The sequence below is a fragment of the Pleurodeles waltl genome, chromosome 9 (assembly GCF_031143425.1).
Source record: "Pleurodeles waltl isolate 20211129_DDA chromosome 9, aPleWal1.hap1.20221129, whole genome shotgun sequence".
In the NCBI taxonomy this organism is placed as follows: domain Eukaryota; kingdom Metazoa; phylum Chordata; class Amphibia; order Caudata; family Salamandridae; genus Pleurodeles; species Pleurodeles waltl.
In genome coordinates, this window is record NC_090448.1 from 120667356 (window position 1) to 120691801 (window position 24446).

A 24446-nucleotide genomic window follows, 5' to 3' on the forward strand; every position below is an offset into this window, starting at 1 on the left:
CTCACACTGGCACAAGCCACAACAGAGCCTCCCCCCTCTGGAAGCACCAGCACAGAACCCACCCAGCGGGCCCATACCTCTGTCCCAGGGACACGTCAAGCAGCAGTGTGTCCACCACTACAGGGAACCCAGGCTAACCCACAAACACAAGAACAGCAGGGACCTGGGGGCAGTGGTAGTGGGCACACGGTTCAGGAGACAGAGGCCCAGGAACACAGGGGAACTGGGAGGGCTGCTGTGCGACAGGGGGAGGACAGGCCCAGGGAACCCACTCTCCATGATGCCCTCTCCAACATCATGGGAGCCTTCCACCATTCCCAGGAGACGATGGCAACGGTACTGGTCAAGTTTCAGGAGACCCAGCGGCTGCAGGAGGAACAGTATTTGGGGTTCAGGGAGAAACTCAAATCCATCAATACCACCCTGGGCACCATTGTAGGGGTGCTGAAGGAACTCGTGAACACCAGGAGGGACACTGTGGCACCACAAGGGGCCCCTGACACTAGCCTGGACAATGAACTGCACACCACCTCCGCCGGCACTAGTGGACAGGAGGCACCGCCACAGGACCACGACACCAGCACCCCACCCCCTGCAGATGGAGAACCACCCCGCAAGCAGTCCCTGAGATCCAGGACAAAGACAGAGAACAATGCCAAGACCCCCACCAAGAAATGAGACCACCCTGATTGTCATCCTTCTGTCCCACTTTGTCAACCTGTCCATCCATCAACCGCCCCAGCTCCACTTCCTATGCCCCTTTGGAGAATACACCTGTGAGACAAATAGACTGGACTCTGCCATGGACATTCTTCCAACATCACCCCTGCCCATTTTACAACCCCCTCCACTACTTAGCACTTAAATAAACACCCTTAAATCACAAAACTATCTGGAGTCAGTCTGTGCTTTTCGCAAATGTGTATTTGCAATAACTGAGGGAAATAGCAATATCCATTGTATTGTCAACATACCTATGTCACACAGCTCCAGTCCATGAGGAAACATAGCAGAGGTCACACAGTGGGACCCACATCTGTGAAATTGAAAGGGAAAGTGACAAATCAGGGTCCATACACTGGGTGCAAGTGACAGACTGATGAGGGGTGGGTCAAGTGTATCAGATGTAGCAGGCAGTGATGTCTTCTTACCTGTGTCTCACTGGAAGTATTGATGAATCACGGTGTTTCTGTTCTCGATATCCTCTTCTTCTGCTTCCTCTTCTTCACCGTCCACAGGCTCCGCAGCTGCCACAACACCGCCTTCAAGACCATCCTCCTGCAGAAAAGGCACCTGTCGTCGCAAAGCCAAGTTGCGCAGCATACAGCAGGCCACAATGATCTGGCACACCTTCTTTGGTGAGTAGAATAGGGAACCACCCGTCATATGGAGGCACCTGAACCTGGCCTTCAGGAGGCCAGAGGTTCTTTCAATAATCCTCCTAGTTCACCCATGTGCCTCATTGTAGCGTTCCTCTGCCTTTGTCCTGGGACTCCTCACTGGGGTCAGTAGCCATGACAGGTTGGGGTAGCCAGAGTCACCTGCAAATGTTGAGGGACAACACACACTAACCCTTAGGGACAACCCCAGACAACTATTCACACTGTATAGGGTCCATGTCCTCACCTAATAGCCACACACGGTGCCTCTGGAGTTTCCCCATCACATATGGGATGATGCTATTCCTCATAATGTAAGCGTCATGCACTGAGCCAAGAAATTTGGCATTCACATGGGAGATGTACTGGTCGGCAAAACACACTATCTTCACATTCATAGAATGATAACTCTTCCGGTTTCTGTACACCTGTTCACTCCTGCAGAGAGGACACGGCCACATGTGTCCCTTCAATGCCACCTATGATGTTGGGGATATGTCCTAAAGCATAGAAGTCACCTTTCACTGCAGGCAAATCCTCCACCTGAGGGAACACGATGTAGCTGCGCATGTGCTTCAGCAGGGCAGACAACACTCTGGACAACACGTTGGAGAACAAAGGCTAGGACATCCCTGATGCTATGGCCACTGTCTTCTGAAAATACCCACTTGCCAGTAAATGGAGTACTGACAGCACCTGCACTAGAGGGGGTATCCCTGTGGGATGGAGGATAGCTGACATCAGGTCCTGCTCCAACTGGGCACACAGTTCATGGATTGTGGCACGGTCCAGTCTGTAGGTGACAATTACATGTCGCTCTTCCATTGTCGACAGGTCCACCAGTGGTCTGTACACCGGAGGATGCCGCCATCTCCTCACCTGCCCCATCGGACGTGCTCTATAGAGGAGAACAGAGAGCAGAGGGTCAGCCAACACTGAGGTACGAAAACACAACTTCATTGCACACATTTTTCAATCCGCTATTGGCCTGTCTTAGTGTGTATGAAAGGCCTAGATAAGTGTGACACAATTAAAAATTATGCCATGTGGCCCCCTGGAATGGCGGCTGCCTGACCTGTAATGTGGGACAAGGGGATATGAGGTAACTGCGCTGGCGTTGTATACCGTCGCGGTAGGCGGTCGAAGACCGCAGCGCAATCCTGCATTGGTTAACATTGGGGCCTTTGGGTCCCAGGAGCCAATGCCAATGTACGCCGGCAGTGATGGTACGCACCGCCCCGGACGTGACCGCCATTTTCTATCTGTTCACTCACTTGATACCGGATCTTCGACAGGAGAGGACCTACACTGCAAGTCCTGCTGTGACCTCAGTCTGGAAGCGACAATGGCTCATGTGTCTGGGGAAAGGGCCCCTGCCTTCACCACGGAGGAGTTGGAGAAACTAGTGGGTGGGGTCCTCCCCCAGTACACGCTACTCTACGGTCCTCCAGACAAACAGGTAAGTATACTGTGAGCATGCTGTATGGGCACTGCCTGTGTGGAGTGGTGTGGATGTAAAATACGGGGGGTTGAGAATGAGGCGTGCATGAAACGACGGTGAGTGTATGTGCGTCATGGCAAGGGTAGGAGCACGGGCCAATGACTGTGACGGTCCGGACGGTTATATCTTCTCCTTTTCCCCTGTACTAGTCCTATAGGTCAGCACCCACCAGAAGAAGGATATTTGGCATGCCATCTCCAAGGAAATCCGGACCCTGGGGGTCCACCACAGATGGAGCACCAACTGCCGGAAAAGATGGGAGGACATTCGCCACTGGATCAAGAAGACGGTGGAGGCCCAGCTGGGGCTGGCCTCCCAACGTGGGAGGGTTGCCCGTCGCACCATGACCCCCCTGATGGTCCGGATCCTGGCAGTGGCATACCCAGAGTTGGATGGGAGCTTGAGAGCATCACAGCAGCCACAAGGGGATGAGTACACTTTCATTCAGCTGAATCAGCGCACATTGGAGGTGTCTGGGTGGGGGAGGTGGGCTGTGGGTACCCCTAGGCCAGGGCGAGTTTTGTAGGCAAGGTCCCTTTGTAAGGCAGTGCGTGTGGCACCCCACCCCACCAGTGTTAAGAGCCAACTACACCTAGTCAGGATCCTGTGACGTCCATGTGTGCAGCAATCGGGCATAGGCCTTGTACCCCATGGCCCTGAGATTAATGAGGGAACTCTAAGTGCATGGCATAGTGCAGAGGGCTGCTGTGTCTGTAGTGTCTGCCAACAGTAGCGGTATTGCATGCACTGAACATGTCTTTCTTCTGTCCCCCCCCTCCTTTATGTGGTCTCCCTTTTCTTGTGTGCAATAGCATCATCAGGCGGAGGAGCAGTGGCACCAGAGCAGGAGGGAGCTGCATCCCACATTGCCCTGAAGGGCGAGACAACGGACTCCGAATTCACCAGTGCGAAGGAGGGCGAGGGGAGCTCCAGGGCGGGGACAGGAGCTGAGACCAGCGACACAGACTCCTCCTCTGATGGGAGCTCCTTTGTGGTTGTGGGCCCCTCTGTGCCTCCCGCATCTACAGGTACAGCCACCACCCCCCCTACCAGCACCACCCTCCCACCAGCCCCTCAGCGTGTGCCCTGTGGCCGCTTCCCCCCAGGAGGATGGGCATCTCCTTCGCCCCAGGCATCTCGGCCCCTGCCCCTGTCAGCCCTGCTGCCTTCAGTGAGGAGGCAAATTGACCTCCTCAGATCCCTCACTGTTGGGCAGTCTACCATTCTGAATGCCATCCACGGTGTAGAGAGGCAGTTGCAACAGACAAATGCATACCTGGAGGGCATTCATTCTGGCCAGGCAGCCCAGCAGCAAGCTTTTCAGACTCTGGCCTCAGCACTGATGGCAGCCATTGTCCCTGTGCCCAGCCTCCCCCCTCCAACTTCCTCCACCTATCCCCAATCCCCTATACCTCAGCCTATCCCAAGCACACCATCAGACCAGCACGCACACACCTCAACACACAAGGGTAGCTCTGGCAAACATAAGCACTACACATCCCACAGGCACTTCCACAAGCATACACACATACCAACATTCACTGCGTCCACTGTGTACCCCTCCTCCTTGTCTCCCTCCTCCCTCCCTGTCACGTCTCCACTCACACCTGCATGCACTACATCTTCAGCCACTACCTCCAACACCAGCACGCCCATCACCACACACCGCTCACGTGCAGTCACCACCCCCACTACCATTCACACATCCCCTGTGTCCTCTCCTAGTATGTCTGTGAGTCCACCTCCCAAAGTACACAAACGCAGTCACACACCCACCCAACAGCCATCCACCTCACGACAGCCTCCAGCCTCCAGCCCATGCACCTTCACCCAAAGTCAGCAAACGTACACCTCCTACAACCACTGCCTCTTCCTCCACTCCCAAACCCCCTCCATCTAACCATCCCAGTGTGTCTAAAAAACTTTTCCTCTTAAATGTTGACCGCTTCCCTACACCTCCCCCACCCCTTCCATCCCCTAGGGCACGCCTTTCCAGGTCCCAACCCAACACCTTAGCCACCACATCACTGGGAACAGTGGTGCCAGCAGTAACCGACTTCTGAAGTGTGCCAAGCAGCAGGGCAGTCAGTGTGCCACGGAGCCAGACCACGGACAGTCCCCCAGCTCAGAAACATAAGAAGTTGGTCACAGCCCAAAGGGAGAAGGGCAAAACATCTGCCAACAAGGGCTCTCCCAGGACTACAGTTGGGAGTGGCAAGACAGCTGCGCCACCATCTAAGGTGGGGAAGGTGCAGAGAAAGAAAGGGAAGTCACCGCCAACCTGCACGGCGGACTAGATCGCCACCAGCACCGCTTCCCAGGACACTGCCACCACCAGCACCGCTGTCAAGGACACCGCCACCACCAGCACGCTCACTGAGCCACTCACCAGCACCGCAGGCCCGTGAGCGCCGCAAGCACTGCAGCTACTGAGGCCGCCGCAAGCACCACCAGCGGCCACGCCACATCATGTGCCAGTGGCACCACTGTAGACATGGCTGCCATCCCCAGTGGTCAGTCGTATGAAGCTGGTGGTCAGTTTCAGGGGCCTGGACAGCTTCCATGTAGGCCCACCGTCAGCGGAGAAAGGCATCCACTACCTCAGTCCTGTGGAGGATGAAACACTCTGGGCACAAAGCCCCCTCCAGAACCAGTGGAGAAAGGCATCCACTACCTCAGTCCTTGGCAGGGTGAAGCAATCTGGGCACAAAGCCCCCTCCAGAACCAGTGGAGAGTTACATCCACTACCTCAGTCCTTGAAAGGATAAAGCACTCTGGGCACAAAGCTCCCTCCAGAACCAGTGGAGAAAAGCATCCACTACCCCAGTCCTTGGCAGGATGAAGCACTCTGGGCACCAAGCCCCCTCCAGAACCAGTGGAGAAAAGCATCCACTACCCCAGTCCTTGGCAGGACAAAGCACTCTGAGCACAAAGCCCCCTCCAGAACCAGTGGAGAATAGCATCCACTACCCCAGACCTTGGCAGGATGAAGCACTCTGGGCACCAAGCCCCCTCCAGAACCAGTGAAGAAAAGCATCCACTACCCCAGTCCTTGGCAGGATGAAGCACTCTGGGCACCAAGCTCCGTCCAGAACCAGTGGTGAAAAGCATCCACTACTCCAGTCCTTGGCAGGATGAAGCACTCTGGGCACAAAGCCCCCTCCAGAATCAGTGGAGAAAAGCATCCACTACCCCAATCCTTGGCAAGATGAAGCACTCTGGGCACAAAGCCCCCTCCAGAACCAGTGGAGAAAAGCATCCACTAGGGAGACTGTGGCCTTGCCCTCCCCAGGAGCAAGCATTGAGCAACCCACCCACTTGAGAGACTGTGGCTTTGCACTCCCCAGGACCAATCAGTGGGCAACCCACCCACTTGAGAGACTTGTGAGACTGTGGCTTTGCACTCCCCAGGAGAAAGCAGTGGGCATGGAGCCCCCTCGTGGAGCAGTGGCGTCGTCCCATCATCCTGCTGAGGTGTCTCCCCTCCCCTTTCCCCTGAGGTGCCTGTTTTTTTTCGACCTGATACCCAGCAGTGTTCTCTCCGTTTTGAGGCAGATATCATGTGTGGGCTTCGCCCATGCATTTTGGGACCACTGGTCCACTGACAATGAATGGAACACTATCCGAACTGGTGTAGTTGATGTACATATTTGTATATTTTGCTCTTTTACAAACCTGTTGCCCTATCTGGATTTTCGATGATTACACTAGTTAGAATCATTTCATTTGGTTGTTGCGCGCTTCCAGAGGGTTACGGGTGTATATGTAATGTTGATGCATGTATTTGTGTGTATGGTGTTGGGGGTGAGGGTTGGGTTGGGGGTGTTGCATGTTGCGTGTGTGTGTCACTCTCTTTTTCCTCCCCCCCCTCCCCTGTGTGCTAGGTGCAGTACTCACCGTGGTCGTCGCCGCCGTCTTTGATGTTCCTGGTAGAAGAGGAGGTAAACCAACATTGGTAACACCTGTAGTTCGGGCCTCATGGCGTCATGGTTACTCGTTAAGTCTCGAGAGGTGAGTGGTTCCCGTTCCAAGTACTGTTTCCGACGTGCTTTTGATAACGTAGGTACCACCCCGGAAAAGCTGGCGGATTGGTGCCTTGTAATACAGTGGCCGGTACACTGTCTTCCGCCTTTCTGTTGTCAGGTACCGCCGCGGTGTTTGTTTCTACCGCCGTGGCGGTCGGTGTGTTAAAGTGGCTGTCTGTGTTGGCGGTTTCCGCCATGGTCGTGATTCCATTTTATTTCCACTGGCCTGTTGGCGGTATTACCGCCGCTTTAACACCGACCGCCAGGTTGTAATGAGGGCCTAAGTCTTTTATCAGCTTTTACTTGGAGATAGTATGGCATGTTAATGGGCACCAACAGTGAGTATAAATTCTAAAGCCTGCTTGAAAGCAGAAACAAAACCACATATTTATATCTCACGTATTGACATGTCTCCATCTATCTGGCAGTAGAGGTTTATTGTAATATTGACCAGACTTCTTTGATTAAGATTCCATCCAATACATTAGTTACCCAAGACTGTGATCTTCTGCTGAGAGGCTCATCCCTGTTCTGTGTGATCACAAGGCAGAAATTAGATGAAAGGCATTTAATTGAAATATGCTATTGTTTGAAACTCACTTTTGTTGTAAATCAGGGACCCTTAGGACCCCCATCTTTTAATACCCTCTAAAACATCTCTAAACCTAAATCTAATTCTTCCCCTTAGTACACTGGAAAACTACTGATTGGCTACCTGGTTTTTAGACCTGTCTGCCTTAGGGTGTTTTTCCCCCAACTTTTTGCCTTCCTCCTCCATTTTTCTGCTCTTGTTTTTGCTGGCATTAGGACTCTCCAAACTTTATCACGGCTAACCAGTGCTAAAGTGCTGGTGCTTTCTCCTCTAAACACACTAATATTGGTTTATCTCCAACAGCATATTTAATTTACTTATACATCCCTCATAAAGAGGTTTTACATGTACCCAGGGTCTGTAAATTACATGCAGCTAGTGGGCATGCAGCACTGGTTGAGACCCCTACATAAGAGGCCCTTTAAAAATGTCTCAGGCCTGCCAGTGTAGAGACTGTGCGTGCAGTTTTACACTGCCATTTCGACCTGGCAAAATAAACCTTTTGACAGGCCCAAACCTTTCTTTTCAATACATATATATGTTACCCCTAGAATAGGTCCTGAAAAGTCCAGAGGGCAGGGTGCAATATTTCTGAAAAGCACTACATAAACATTTAAGTTTTACATGCACTGGGAGTGAAAACTCATTTTTCACTACTAAAAGGCCTATCTCTCCTTTAGGATAACAGTAGGAGTTGCCTTATTGCATTTTATAAGTGTGATTTCCAAATGGGAAGCGACACCTAGTTCAAGTTAGGTGTCTCTAAAATAGCAATTGAAAATCCTAAGTTATGGTGAGGTCTAATTTTAAATTGCAATTCAGAAAATGCCACTTTCAACATGTTATGGAAAAATAGCAGGATGTGTTCCTGTAGAGCCTAATTGGGAGAGGGACCAGTCAAATAAAATACATGCATAAAAGACCCCCACCGGCTATTGATTAAAAATTTCTTAAAGAAACACAAAACAGTACACCAATACAGCGTGTCAATGTATGATTTGTTTACTATCTATTTATATCACTATTAGGGTTCTTAACACAATCTCTTTATCTAAAACACATAGAGAATTGCCAAAATATATTATCCCTTATTTATCTGTGCAGAAAAACAGCAAAGACAAATCTCCCTTATCTGTGCAGAAAAACAATTTGTTATTCACGACAATGATATACATCACTCAATACAACAGCTGAACCTTTTAATGTCCACATGTACCATCAAAACGTATGTATTAAATGTGCCATCAGGTACTCAAAATAATGTGCTATCCATGCACCTGTCTTTCGATTAGCTACTATCTCCTATGCTGATTAATGCAAGAGGGATATAGCACCATTATTTCAGGAGTAAATTCCATCTTAGAACCCCTGGCCAAATATGTAATTGTGTTCCTAAAACCACTAATCCAGCAAATATCCAGCTACCTAAAAGACACCACTGATTTGCTAAACGAACTCAATCATATTGACTTTGATGTTGAAACTCATTGAATAGTAACCCTTGACATTACTAGTCTCTATATGAATATCCCCTAGGAATCAGGACTAGAGGTTTGTCATTCTTCCTGGAAAAGAGAGAATCGCTTTACGAAGTACCGACATAGTTCATAATAAAATGGTAAAGAGGAACTTCTTCTATTCGTGGACCAAGAGATTATCATCAAACCAGCTGATAAGGTCAGGGCCACTGTGATCATGGATAGATTAAAGTATGAACAAGAAATCCTGTGACAAATTTGAAATAAAAAAGTCATAATATATGTTGCCAATTCTTTATGTGTTTTAGATACGAAGATTTGTGACCCTACAAGTTATACAAATAGACGGTAAATGAATTAGACATTGGCACACAGTATTGATGTACAGTTTTGTGTTTCTTTAAAAAACTATTAATCAGTAGCTGGTGGGGCTCTTTTATGCATGCATTTTACTTTTAGAAAGTTGGCATTTTCTTGCCTTATCCTCTTAGTGCCCAGTCATGTATCTCTTGTCAGATAACTGGGTTGAGCTGACAGTTGGACTTTGTGTATTACTCCTTGAAAGCCACACACAGGGGGAGCTTAGGTGTTCCTGGGTGGGCCATCACTGGCAGGGTGGGACGGAAGCCCCATTTATACCGGAATTGGCTGTGTCCTGCCTCCACACATGGCTGCATACCTCCTGTAGTTTGTCTGGAGTCAAGGCAGGGAAGGCAGGATGCCTGGGGACTTCAAAGGGGAAACCTATGAGGCTTCTCCACCACTTCAAAGGTAGAACTGTGTAGAAATACTGGATCTCTGACACAAACTTTTAAGTACACTGCTGGACCTGTGGATACTCGGCCATGAAGAAAGACTGCTGTGCTGCTGAAGAACTGCCATTCTGCTTGAGTGCACTCTGCTGGACTCCTGCTTCGCAGTGCTGACCTGTTGCCTGCTGCCCTCTTGCCTGGGTAAGAAGGACTGGACCTTCATCTCTTGAATCCAGAAGCCAGATTGACTGCAAGGGCTAGTTGGGCTGGCCTCCTGATCTGAAGTCTCAGGTACATAACAGGCTTTCAACAACCTTGCATCTGTACCTGGACTCTGCCATCTGTGAGTCTACCCTGAACAGTGGTGGTATCCCAATCCAGGACCTTTGGAAGTGGGCTTAAGGTGCTTTGCCAGCCTGTGTGGATCAAGTGGAACTGACCCATGCATCTCCACTGCTGCATGGATTGGACCTATCACAAAAAGTTGCATCGCTGTCACATCACATAACACCTTCAGAACTGCAGCTGGGTCCTCACATCTGCCATCAATGGCAGCCTCAACATTGATATCCGACTCAACATCGCAGTCTCACAGCTCCCCAGAAACAACTGAGCATCATCCTGACTGTGTGGTACATTCCTGACTCTAGACTTCACATTGAAAGCCCTCATCAACGGGATCCTTGACATCGTTGCAACAGGAACGTGCACTGCAGCCTCTTGGATCCGATGCATTACTTTAGCTGCGCAACACATCTTTGACGTAGATCCACTCAATGCTCTGCAAACTAGAATTTAAGGTACTATGTTCACTGGGCCTAACTGGGTCCCTGTAGCTGGCCCACACTCCATCACAGTCGGCCTAAACTTTGTGACTTTGTCCCAGTCTGACATTACCAGATATCTACAGTTGGCGCTTTATACCTTTTAGCACTATTTTCTCTAAAATCTTTTTTGTCTTGTTTTATTTATTAAATATTGCTCTATTTGCCAACACTGTTTTGGGCTCCTTTCAAGGTGTCTTCACACTGTGTTACTGTTTGAAGTGTTGTGCACATTGTCACTGCGTTAAGCCAGACTGCCTTGTGCCAAGCTACCCGAAGGTTGACCACAGGTTAATTTAGGGATTGCATGTCACTTCACCCTGAAAAGAATTGTGGTATCAGTTTGGAAAAGGTTTCACCACTGTCAACCAGTAATACAATTTCTTACACTTGTGATATTTGAGCACCATAGAAAATCTAACATCACAAGCAACGCAGAAAGAAAGTAAATATATTTATAATTAGTGTGTCATTTTGCTTCCATGAATGAGACATATAGTACCATTTATATTTTTTAATGTGAATATTGGATGATTTTCTATTAAAATGCAAGTATATTGTATCTCTTTTCTTCAGTGCCTGAGGTGCCGCCATCTGAAGTAAGTGGTGGAGGTGGCAGCAGGTCAGAATTAGTAATAACATGGGAGGTAAGTTTCTTATTTGGTTATATGTATAGAAATAAAAAAAATTGTAATGAAGAATATTATTATTATTTATGTTTACTTATGTAATTAGCTGGAAAATGATTATTGTATTATGTCTAGCATATGAATGGTGCTACTGTGGCAGCAATGAGAGGTGGTCAGTAAGAAAAAGATATGGGAGCGAGAGTCTATGTGAAATGTATAACCCTTTGGGGATCTGCTTCCACTCAACCCCCTTGTGTAGTGTTACAATAGTTTGACAGGTCTATAAATATGCAAAAAATCTGAAACCTCAGTAATTTGCGGCCAGATGTAAAGGTTCACCCAATTGTGTTGCTAAGTTAAACACTCCATCTATGCCTCCACGTAACATGAATGCTTTGAGTGGAGATCAACCATAGAAATACTCATGTGAATCCAATAGAGCAACATTTGTTTAAACGAGGAAATCCTTCTGATAGAAAACACTTTTGCCCTCTATGTTCATACAAAATATTGTTTTTCTATTTTTCCCAATCTTCCCGAAGTATAGTGTGAATGCAGCTAGTCTGAGGAACATTTGGCCAGATGTTCAAAGCCCTTTTGCAGTCTCAAACCCAGCAATTTCCAAATCACCAGCTTTGGACGCCTAAAAGACTTTTTACAGTGTTTTAAAAAAGCCCTTTTATGAACCGAAAAAGGCTTTCTGTGTCATAAAAGGGCTTTTGTGACCCTTTACCAACCACACATTGGAGGGGGCATGAAATGGGTCACCATTCTGTTTATTAGCATCAATACTTTATGACCATTATCACGGTTACAAGTTTTTGATCACTTACCTACACCTGGGTATTCTGAACAGAAAACTGATGTTTCAATTAATTAAATGTTTAGTTTATTAAATAAAATGTAGTCATACAATAAGGCTCATCAATACCTCCTACTCCGCACTGAATCTTTTGAGCCAACTGACTTCTCCTTATGTCCTGCATTCCACATTCCACCTTCAAACATTCTGCATTCTACATTCTACTATTACAACATCTCCTTTTTTCCCAAACAAAAACAAACAGAAAAATAAAAAACTAATAGATAAATACAAATATCAATGCATTACAAACTCGGAGTACTTATTTGGTACATTTGCTTTTCTTCTAGTTCTCAGATTACAGCCAGTATTAATAACATCACATAACTCTTTTTCAACTTCTTCTCACTGTTCTCTTTATGAACTTTGCATTTCATTGACACTTGCAGTACTATCATTACTTATTTCATCAGCATTACTACTTTCCTTTAATCTGCAATAGGATTTTCCACTCCTTTCACTTCCTTTAATACCCCCAAAATCAAAATAATCTTGTGTTTCAGAATTCAACTTCCTTGCTTTTCCTTCATTTCTCCAAAACCTCAGTTGATGTGTCTTTAACAAAACCACTGCATTTTTACTCCACCACCCTTTATCTTTCAAAAACACAGAACCATTAGTGACTTTCAAAATCTGCACAGGCGAAGTATACACTGATCCTCCTTTCATAACTTTACAAGGTTTTTTAATAAGAACCCAATCTCCTACATTGAACACTTTCGGTTTAACTCTATAAATCATATCACAATAGATCTTAGTTTTTTCTTGTTTGTTAGCAATTTTTTGTTTAACTTGAAGTTCATTGTCGTCAATGATTTTGACTGCATTGAAGCTGTTTGCAAGCTTGCCAAAATTTGGAGTAAGTAAAGTTTTCTCCTTCCTACCTCTCAGCAAAAAGAAAGGTGAAAATCCTGTTGTATAATTTACAGTACTGTTGTAACTATAAACGCTTTCACGTAAATAATCACACACATTTAAATTTGATGCAACTGCTAATTGAATTCCTTCTTTCATGAATCTGTTCATACGTTCAACTTGACCATTCGATGATGAATTGTAAAGAGGAGTTTTTTCTTGTTCTATACCATACCTACTTAAAAATGTACACATCTTTAACAAAGTCAACTGTGTACCATTGTCAGACACCAAAATTCTAGGTAATCCTTTGATTGCAAAAATGTTTTTTAAAAACTCAATAACAGTGTCTATACTAACGTTTTGTAAAAAAATCCCAATGGATCCATTTAGAACAGTAATCTGTGACCACAATTTAATAAAGCATATCTGACTCAAGTAAACTAAATAGGCATGAAATATCCATAGCTATTTTTTCCCACAGTGCATTAGGTATAGCTGTAATTCTTTCTTACTCACTTTCCAATGTTTATCTGACTTAACACATTCCACACAGTTGTCTAAATACATATTAACATCACTGTCATGTCCCGGCCACCAATAATATGATCTTAATATTATTTGGTGGCAGTAGTTCCTGGGTGCCCTTTATGAGCTAAATCAATCAATCTTTCCCTTAATATTTGAGCTGGAACATACAATTCATGTCTCATTAAGATGCCACACTCAATAGTCAATTCATTAGCTACTTGTGAATTTGTTTTAATATATTATCCAAATTTCTGCTAGGAGGCCATCCATTGGTAACATATTTCAGAACTTGCTGTAAAATCAAATCTTTTTCACAAGCCTCATCCCATTCATCAGCAGAAATCACCATCACAATGTTCCACAGCATCCAAATGAGCTACAACACATTCATTATCTAGTATTTCACTGTCATCATCATCTACCAAAGATAACCTGGATAAATAATCTGCATGTCTGTTCAAACCACCTGATATGTGTTTTATTACAAAATTGTATTCCTGCAATTTTGATATCAGTCTGATTAACCTAGGTTATGCCTTTGTATTACTTCTTCCATCCATCATATAGACAAGTGGTTTATGATCAGTTACTATTTCAAACTCATTGCTCAACAGAAATTTTCAATTTTTCCACTGCCCATACACAAGCCAAAGCCTCCCTTTCAATAACATTCAGACTTCCGAAGCATTCAAGAAATAAACGCTACTGTGTACTCCTTTACTGACACAATTTGAGAGAATATAGCTTCTATCCCCGTAGCACTAGCATCCACCGTAATTCTGTTACGCCCTTTAGTATCATAAGGCTGTAACGGCTGGTGCCATTAATATGGCATCTTTTGTGTATTTAAATGCAGACTGTTGTTCATCCGTTTATTCGAATTTCACCTTCCTCCTCAATAACTTTCTAAGAAGTTCAACCAAATTAGCATAATCCGTAATGAACCTAGAATAGTATTCACTCAAACCAAGAAACGATTTAAGAGTATCTTTATCCTTAGGAATGGGTACTTCACGAAATGCCTTCAGTAAATCTTCCTTTGGTTTTATTCCTTCAGATGATAACATGTGCCCTAAATATTCAATTTGTGCATAAGAACTTACATTTTGACTTGCTAACTGTCATCCTTCTTTCTGTTAAAATTGTTAACACTTTATTTAAAATAGCATTGTGTTCAGTAATTGTTTGCGCACGTATTAAAATGTAATCTTGAAACTTCTGAATGCCTTCCATATCTTTAAACAACATGCCCATTAGTTTTTTAAATACACTTGCAGCTGATGCAAGTCCAAAAGGTAGTCGTACATACCTATACACCCCAAAAGGTGTTACAAATGTGGTATGATCCTTATATGAGTCAGACAATTTCACTTGATGATACGCTGACTTAAGATCAATCAAAGAAAAATATCTCAATCCATTAGTGGCTGTCAGAATTTCTTGAATCCTGGGTAAAGGATGACAGTCCACCGCAAACTTTTTGTTCAAGGACCTCAAGTCAGCACATAACCTTATACCATCAGTTTTCTTCTTTGTAACAATAATAGCCAATACCCACTCTGAAGAATCCATACATTCAATTACACCCTCATCACACTATTTTTTTAACGTTTCTTCACCTCCCCTCTATCTGACCTAGGAACCGGCCGAACTTTGTGTACCACAGGAGTAGCTTGTGCTTTTAATTTAATTAAATGCTCAAAACCTTTTACACATCCCACGTGGTTCACAAACACTTTCTGATTGTCTGCCAAGACATGTTCAAGTGTTAAATAAGTACCAAAATCCTCTACACTACTTGCTTCTGAATATGGTATATCTCCAAGGACTATTGGATTTGGTGACCCTGGTTTCAAACTTATTCCTAATTTGCCTAAGTGTTGCCAATCTACAATATTCCTGCCATTTTCAGCCACATATATTTTAGTATTGACACTGCGATCTTTGAACTAAAGAGTGTTACAGAAATCCCATAACATGTTAATATCAAATTCTCCATACACTTTTGGGTTCACATCATTAACAATTTTATATCTTTCCAAATACTGTTGAAAATTACCTAGGTGTAAGATGGTAATGGGAGACCCTGAATCCACCATAACTTTCAACTCTTTGCCACCACTGCTGACAACTCCAAGTGGAGCTTTAAATCAGTTCAACACACTTTTGCTAAGGTCATCATCAATGGTTAAAACTATATTTGCACACATTTCTTCATCAAACTCATCCACAGTACTAACTCTATTAACCAGATTATACCGCTAAATACAACAGGAAAATTACCTTGTGTTTTTACATTTGGCACATTTTTTCTTCTGTGGCAGGGCATTTAGAATTGTTGAACACCTTCCACACCTATAAAATTGTACACCTTTTCTTCCATCAAACTTGTTATCTTTGCCTTTGTCCGTGAATTTAGTCTTGAGATCTTGTACCATATACACATCCATTTTAGAAAAACCAACAGACATTAAAGCTTTAGCATCGAACTTTCAATTCCTTTAGCTATGCCGATGACTTCTTGTAATGTAGGATTTCTACATGCAAGTAATCTTTCTTGACTCTTTAATTAATAACATTGAAATACAAATTAATCTTGAATATAAATGTCTGTCATCTCATTGAATTTGCATGAAGACGCTAAGGCTCTCAAAGAAGCAAAATATTCTTCAATACTTTCATCTTCCATTGGCTTACTTAAAAAAAAAAAAACTATGTCATTCAACCATAACATTAGGTTCTTCAGTGAATTGTTTTTCCATTCGTTTAACTGCCTCTTCATATTCATTCAAAGGAATAAATTGACCCGAAGCTGATTCAAATTCAGGTAAATTATCAAAAATCTCCTGACCAGTATTACCTATTAGGCCAAACATCAATATTTTTTTCCGTTCTTGATCAATTTTGTTTTCATCAATAGCTACTAGATAATTTTCAAATGCTCTGTGTCTGTTTTTCCACTTCATTGTTGGTTTGCCAGGATTATTTAAAAATTATGTAGGTTGATTTATAATATTACTATGAGCCATATTGCTGATGTTCAAAATATCACTAACACAATAAATGGTGTATCACTGTTCATGAATTGTACTTCTTGTCTTGTCGAAATAGCTGTGGCAACAATTTTTTCTGTATTGAAATTATGTTCCTGAACACACAACTGTTTCCAATGACTTTTCAACACATAAATTGCAACCTAAAATGGCAGCTGTTTGCGTCCTCTTCATGCAGGAAATTGAGCTTATTTTCTACAATTGACACTTAAAATGGCCACCATTATCGTCTTGTTTCTGCTGGAGATTACCCTTATTGCCCAATGCAAGATGGCCACCATCCTAATTTCTGTAGGAAGTTGGCTTTGTATGGACTGTAACGGTAACGCAGCGAAGCATGTTATTTTTAAGGGAAGTTGGGCACAACGTAATCAGCAGCAACAGCAATGTTCGAAAGACGTTGCTCAGCGTGCGGTCAATTAGAAAAATAAACAAATTAGAAAGTACTTGCTTGCAGGTTTCTCAGCAAATATCTTGCTGGCCACTTGCCGATCCGCACTGCACCTCTCCGTCAATCTGCAGTTTTCAAGACTCCAACACCTGAAGTCTTCAAGACGTCAACACGGTGACTTCCGCCTCCATAGAAACTCGGTAAAATGGTATTGATGAGCCCATATAACGCTTGTCACCAAATTGTTGTGAACAGAAAACTGACGTTTCACTAAATTAAATATTTTGTTTGTTATACAAAATATAGTCATACCTTAAGGCTCATCAATATCACCCACTCCACACTGAATCCCTTGAGCCAACTAACTTCTCCCTATTTCTCGCATTCCACATTCCACCTTCAAACATTCTACATTCTTCATTCTTTTATTCTATTATAGGAAAACTGTCCCGCTATCAGAACCTCTTTTTGCTTGACATACAATTCTATCTTGCATTTAGTGGAATTAATGAACAACCTAGTATCAAATAAATGGGGTGGAGTCATGGACTAAGAAGGAAAGAATATTCAAGAAGTAGAGACTCAGAGGAAGCCTATCTGGACACAAGCAGTCAGAAATATTTCAGAGAATTTGAGACTACTTGGTCACATTAGTGTAAGTGTAGTCGAGAAAGGATGCAGTCCAGCTGGACAGATGGAGGATATTCTTTTGCACACTTGCTAGCTGTTTTAACATGAGTGGGACCTTCCTGTAGGCATTCCATTCAGCATGAAACACCGTAGTGATTGATTAGTAGGTTACACACATGGTTCAGAGTGAATTCAAAGAGATTGGGCCATTAAGTAATCAAGAGGGAAATTAGGTTATATCTGTGCAAACTAAACAGGTATACTTCACTGTGGTCACACAAACTGGGAACAGGTAACTTTATCTGCTCATTGTAGGTACAGTTATGTTTTAAAAAAAATATTTAGTCATGTTTGTGAAATTGGTGGAGTTAGCAACATCTGTTTAATAAATGCAGATATTTTGCACTCCTTCTTTTCACAAAAAAATATTTATGGTACAGCCAGGTGAGCTAATGCTAGACCCTTAATTGCTTGAAATTGCCTAAAACATCTATTGCTGATTTTTTAATATTGTACTATGTTTATGGGATCAAGACCCCATTCAAGATATATTGCTATTCTCCAGGAGTTCAGTGACCACATAAAGAAACAATGAAGAAGGCCAAGTTGCATGATAATGCAACTGAGAATCAAATGCAGCTTATAAATCAAATAGACATTCATTACATAAAAACAACAAAAAAACAATATATCTCTCAAAATGTTCCAAAACAATATTGAGTACTGTGGACAACTTAACGTAAGACTTTCAAATTTGCTTTTTGAGGTATAAAATGTAGTATGAAATTCATATGAATCTCTGCTGTCTGTTCCTAAACTGTGGCACTAAATTAATAAAATGGACAGAAACAAAAAAGTATTTATAATATTTTAGTACAATAATGAGGAAAAACTATCATATCAATATGAAAGCCAGTGTCTAATATCCTAACTACAGACTATTTGTGAAGTTACAACTTCACTATAACTATAAAATACTTCACTACTCTTCTGTGATCATTTACAATAACCTCCCCAGGTTTGGTGGATTATTGGACTAATGCATCCACTATAGCAGTGGATCCCGAAGTTTTTAGAACCACATCTCAATTTTTAGTATGACAAACTTTTGCGACCCACCTACCTTTAGTGGACATGTGATGGGAAATTGTTTAATGTAATTCAAGCATCTTTTGGTAGAAAATCTAATTTACAAACAGCAGATTTTCCATGGAAATAGCCTCTAAAGATTCACAGTCAGTTTTACTCATAAAACTATATTGCACACAAATGATGTGTGGAAATCAGGTCCCAGTGAATATCTATTACCAAATAAAGTGTTTCGACAAGGGGTCCCAGACCAAATCGTGCCTGAAGGCATGGATTCTAGGGGGAGGAGCTTAAACCCCTGCTCTACTTAGCGCCATCTCTTTTTCTGTAGAGTGGGATGCGCTGCTGGACCTGAGCCTACGAGGGGTCCCGGACCAAATCGTGCCTGGAGGCGTGGTTTCCAGGGGGAGGAGCCTAACCCCCTGCTCTACTTAGCATCATCTCTTTTTCCACGGTGCAGGACGCACTGGTGGATTCGAGCCTACAAAGAGTCCCAGACTCAATCTTTTCTTATTGAGTTGTGATACATGCCATTTAAGGAGCCTCCCCCTATTGGAGTCTGGTCTATTATTTTCTCTGGGTGCCTTAGTGCATTCCTGTTGCAAACTGTTTTTGCCAGTGCTGTTTGTGGTCGACTGAGGCCGGGCTCCCTTTGGGAAAGTCTTCACGAAGCAAAAGGTAGGCCTTTGTCTTTTCAATGTTCCTGTTCTGAATTTTGAGAATGGGGAAACGCAAGGCCAAGGGGAGTCCAACAGTAGGTTCAGTTTAATCAAAAGTGCCTAAGTTGCTTAAACTTACCGCATTGCTTCTAACTGTGTCACCAGTGATATTGACTCACTGATTGATGAAGTTGAATCCCTGCTGAAGGGGAATAGTAAGTGATCTTCCAAGGGGCCGAATAGCGGCTCTTTCTCATCATATTTTAAACCTAAAATCCCTATTAAGGGTGATTTAGATTGTGTAAGAATTCCTACGGACTCCTTTTCTACCCGAGGGGTTCCAGATGACCCTAACTTGGCATCTTTGAATGGCAATCCTTTACCCACCAACGCTTAGAAGGTCATATCATGCAGTGCCATTATCCATGAAATCCCCAGCTCCAGTCGCTTCTTGCCAATGGGAGGTCATGATAAATTGATAGAATCTAGTAGCCATGATTCAATATCCAATATACTTATTTCTGAGCCTGCTGGAGCCTCCTCATTGGAGGATGTGGTCCTGCAATTGTTAGCTTAAGAGAGGAGGTAAAGGCTCTGAAACAAATGCTGATGGAGACCCTTAACCTCCTTCGACCTATTGAAGGGAAGTGGAACACTGGGGATTTCCACGGAGAAGGCACAAATTCTAAGCTCCCTTCTCGTCCTCTCCAAAGAAGCATGGTTAATAAGGATTCTCCTAGGCTCGATGATAGGCTCAGAGTACACCTGCCTAATTCTGACAATGAGGGTGTTAATATACTAAAGGGTTTGCTATCCACAACCCGCTCTTATGAGAATTTGGTACGTGACTTTCCCCATGTCTTGCCAGGTTCTAAGCACAACATCAATGGCTACCCAATTTATATGTGTAAATTACCATTAGTTCCTTCAACCAAAAGAAAAGACAGTCATTCACTAAAGAATAAAGTTGTTCTCTGGATAAGGCACATTAGGCAATATTGATCTATTACATACTCAGACATAATTGCTGTTAAGTGCTATCTAGACAATCCAGGGAACTGGGACACTGTAGAACTCATGCTCACTTGTCCCAAGCTGGTCAAAGGGTTACTGTCACTGAAAATGTGCAATCCACTCAGAAGTGGCTCATCCATTGCTTTCCAGAATTCCCAGCCGGAGAGAGGAATAGTCGTCCGGGGGCATCCCCTATTATGAGTACTGGGCAAGACAAGATGAGACCTATGACTCCATTGCTAGTGGCAAAGAAGCATCCCCTGACCACGAGGAAAGAATGTGCAGCGTTGCTGGGAAGTCCGTATCCAATGGAAGGTCACCGAGCTTCTCGGAGCAAGGGTGCTCCTATTGTTGTGACCAGTTGGCAAAACTGTTTGGGTCATATTTCTCCAACCCCAAGCGCAATTAATATACCAACTGCCATGGGCCCCTTGACAGACTTCTTCCATACGAAGGAGTGTCCTGAGATATCTGGTACTGAATGCGCAGACTTGGTGAGATCACAGAACTCCTCAAGAACCTTTCAATCGGCTGAACTTTCCGATATTGACTGACTGTGCCCTTTTCCTAGTTTTTCTGCTAATAACTTGTATTCTACAGGGGGCACATCTTTGAAAGAATCCCTAATGTGCACCAAATTGTTTTCTCTTATGTCCTCTTCCTTTGCAAAGGATTGAAATGTGGCTGGTGAGCATTCAAATTCAATCTCTAATCTTAAACCATTTCTAAGAGAGTCCGGGGCCTTAACGCCTATGAATCCTGTACTAATTTCCTGGAATGTAGCTGGAATACGCAACAAGTTTATTGATGAGGAGTGGGGGCTTTTTATTGATGATTTTACCATTTGTCTATTTCGGGAAACATGGGCTACTACAAATGTCTACAGACAGGGGTTTACTTCATTTTGTAAGAAGGCTAGTCCATCCATATCAGAGCAAGCGGGGGGGGGCTTCTCACCTGGATAAAAATCTCCTTGGCAGGTGAACTGAAAGAAATATTTGTTGACTCCCTTGATATATTGGTAGTTGCAATTAGGCTTAACCATGGTCCTAGGCTTCTATGTGTCAATCGTCTAATAGTATAAGTGCAATGAATGCCTTGGTCTCGCAATTCTCTCCAACACATTTTATCATCATAGCAGGGGATCTAAATGTGTCCCTGGAGCCAAATTTTCTCTTTTCGGAATTAATCCAGGCAGAAGATCTTATATGGGGAATCTCAAATTTCCCATTGTTAAGCAAGCAACCTAAAGCTAGCATTAGGGCCCTCCAAGTCATCCTCCTTATGGTAATGCACGGTCTCCGGCCAGGTAATGGCCATGTTACCTCCGTTTCCCTGCAAACCTATTTTTTTTAGAGGATCCTATAGCAGCTTAATCGACTATGTGCTCATCGATATAAGGATATAGCACGAATTCAAAGATCTTACGGTGGGTGAGCAATGCAATAGTGACCACTCCCCTATTTTGGTGGAGTGCCATAGATGGTTTTCCACAGTAATTAATAATCAATGTGACCATGAGGCCACGACAACCATTATGGTGTCTAACAACACATGTGCTATAAAATGGGAGTCTTTTATAAACTCTAATACTTTAGTGGCCAAATTGCACAATCTAGTCTCCTCCAATAAATCACTTGCTATATTTTCTGCGTGCAACCCAAATCTAATTATGGATACTCATGTAGAACTTTTTCCTCCCTAAAAGACCTATTCTTTAAAATGAGTAAGGGAAGGCCACAGCCGAGAGAAGGTAACTGTACGTGGTTTAATAAAACATGTAGAATGGTAGACTTTTGGATGCAACACGCTCAAAAGATAAAGAAAGGATAATTTCTGCAAGGCGTGAGTACACTCTTACGATATAGTCCAGGAAGAACAATTGGGAAGAGTCAACCTGGCAGGAATTATTATTAGCAGCCAACCAAAACAACCCCAAGCAGTTTTGGTCATTGATTTCTCATGAAGGATGGAATGTAAACCCCCAAACCTCATTGCCATATTCCTCCTGATGTTTTTTTGCATTATTTCATTGCCCTTTATAAACAGGAGTTTGTGCCTTCTCCAAGCTCAGTGAGCATACCAAAGATTGTTTGTTCGGGCACTGACACAATTATTCCGTTTACTCTAGAAGAGACTGTGTCAGCTATTAGAGCACAAAAATCGGGTAAGGCGCCTGGGCTAGATGGAATTCCATCGGATTTGTACAAGTCCGATTTAAGTTTTTGGGGACCTTATATAAATAATGTGTCCAATGCAGGTGCGGTAGGCTGCATTCCCCCTCGCTCCAAGAAGGTGCAATAATCGTTCCAATTCATTAAAAAGGGGATAGATCGATCCTGGGAAATTATAGACCTATAAGTGTTTTAGACAATCTGCAGAATTTTTTTTCTTATCAAGTCTTATGTAGACTTCAGGATTGGCTGGAGGAAAATGATATCCTATCCCACCTCCAGGCAGGCTTCAGACACAAGACTAGTACAGTAGACCAGGTCTTCTGCTTCCTCTAACTTAAATGGAAAACTGTTGACCTGGACGCTGGAAGACTTTGTGTTGCTTTTGTGGACCTTAAATCTGCTTTTGATTTGGTCCCATGAGATACACTATGGGAGATCCTGAGTAGGGCTGGTATCCTGAGCGCTTTGATTACCTTGATCCAGGAATTACATTTCAATAGCTTTGCCAGAATAAGGTGTGGTATGAATGGTGAATTGACAGGGGAAATCCCATTACAGAAGGGGGTGAGACAGGGATATGTGCCTGCTCCTACACTTTTTCTACTTTTTATAAAAGCTTGCCTTACCTGTCTCTACGACTGTGAAAATTATGCTCTAAAACTGAAAGGTGGAAAGACACCATGGGCCTGAGTCTGAGCTTGGCGGGCGGCGGGAGCCGCCCGCCAAGCGGGAACCGCCAGAAGACAGTACCGCGATCAAAAGACCGCGGCGGTCATTCTGGGTTTCCCACTGGGCTGGCGGGCGACCGCCAAAAGGCCGCCCGCCAGCCCAGTGGGAAACACCCTTCCCACGAGGACGCCGGCTCAGAATTGAGCCGGCGGAGTGGGAAGGTGCGACGGGTGCAGTGGCACCCGTCGCGTATTTCAGTGTCTGCAATGCAGACACTGAAATACAAAGTGGGGCCCTCTTACGGGGGCCCCTGCAGTGCCCATGCCATTGGCATGGGCACTGCAGGGGCCCCCAGGGGCCCCGCGGCACCCCATACCGCCATCCTGTTCCTGGCGGGAGACCCGCCAGGAACAGGATGGCGGTATGGGGTGTCAGAATCCCCATGGCGGCGGAGCGCGCTCCGCCGCCATGGAGGATTCTCAAGGGCAGCGGAAAGTCGGCGGTACACCGCTGACTTTCCGTTTCTGGCCGCGGCTGAACCGCCGCGGTCAGAATGCCCAGCGGTGCACCGCCAGCCTGTTGGCTGTGCTACCGCGGTCATTCGCCCTGGCGGTTTTTACCGCCAGGGTTAGAATGACCACCCATGTCTCTTGTTTGCGCATGACACCTTCCTGCTTTCCCAAACTGCTAACAGCCTTAACAGACCCCTTGAGGGATTTTCAGGATTTTGCAGGGATTTTGGCATACAAATTAATGCCACCAAAAACAAATACATAGTTTTCGGTGACCTTAAATGCAGAGTGAAAAAAGGGATATCAGTGGACGATAATACTTTAGAAAGAGTTCTAGACTTTGCCTATCTGGGAATTAAGTTGGAGGACATGCATAAGTTGGAAGCTCAATTGTTAAAAAGTATTATGTCTTTAAAACAAAAAGCAGGAGGCAATTTGAGATTTGCTGGTAGATCCCTTAGCTTCTCAATCTCACCTGCAATGGAAATGTATAAAAGTCAAGTTAGAGGAAGAGTACTTAATGGCGCCGAACTATGGGGTTATGGTAATTTATTGGATTTAGAGAGAGCGGGAACTTTTTCCTCAAAGCCTTGTTTAAAATTCCTTCGAGCTCCCCCACACTTCCTATTCAAATGGATTTGAACTTATATTCTATTGTGGATATAGCCGCTTTGAGACTTTTGCAGTACTGGATAAGATTATGGTCAACAGACTTTTTAGAACTGTATAGAATATGGCTACGAGCGGCGTTAGTTTCTCAACATCGCGAAAAAATTCTCAGGTGCAGATATGTGAAAAAGGCTTTTTATACTCTGGGGTTAGGA

General features: G+C 44.2%; 1 protein-coding gene across 1 annotated transcript in view; it reads left to right on the top strand.

The window, feature by feature from the left end:
- The window catches only part of LOC138258999 (contactin-3-like), a 1120386-nt gene that overhangs the window by 1013891 nt on the left and 82049 nt on the right, over window positions 1-24446 (top strand). Inside the window, exon 17 of the mRNA XM_069206372.1 lies at window positions 11128-11198. Coding sequence (XP_069062473.1) covers window positions 11128-11198 — 71 coding nt within the window. The remainder of the gene's footprint in view (window positions 1-11127; window positions 11199-24446) is intronic.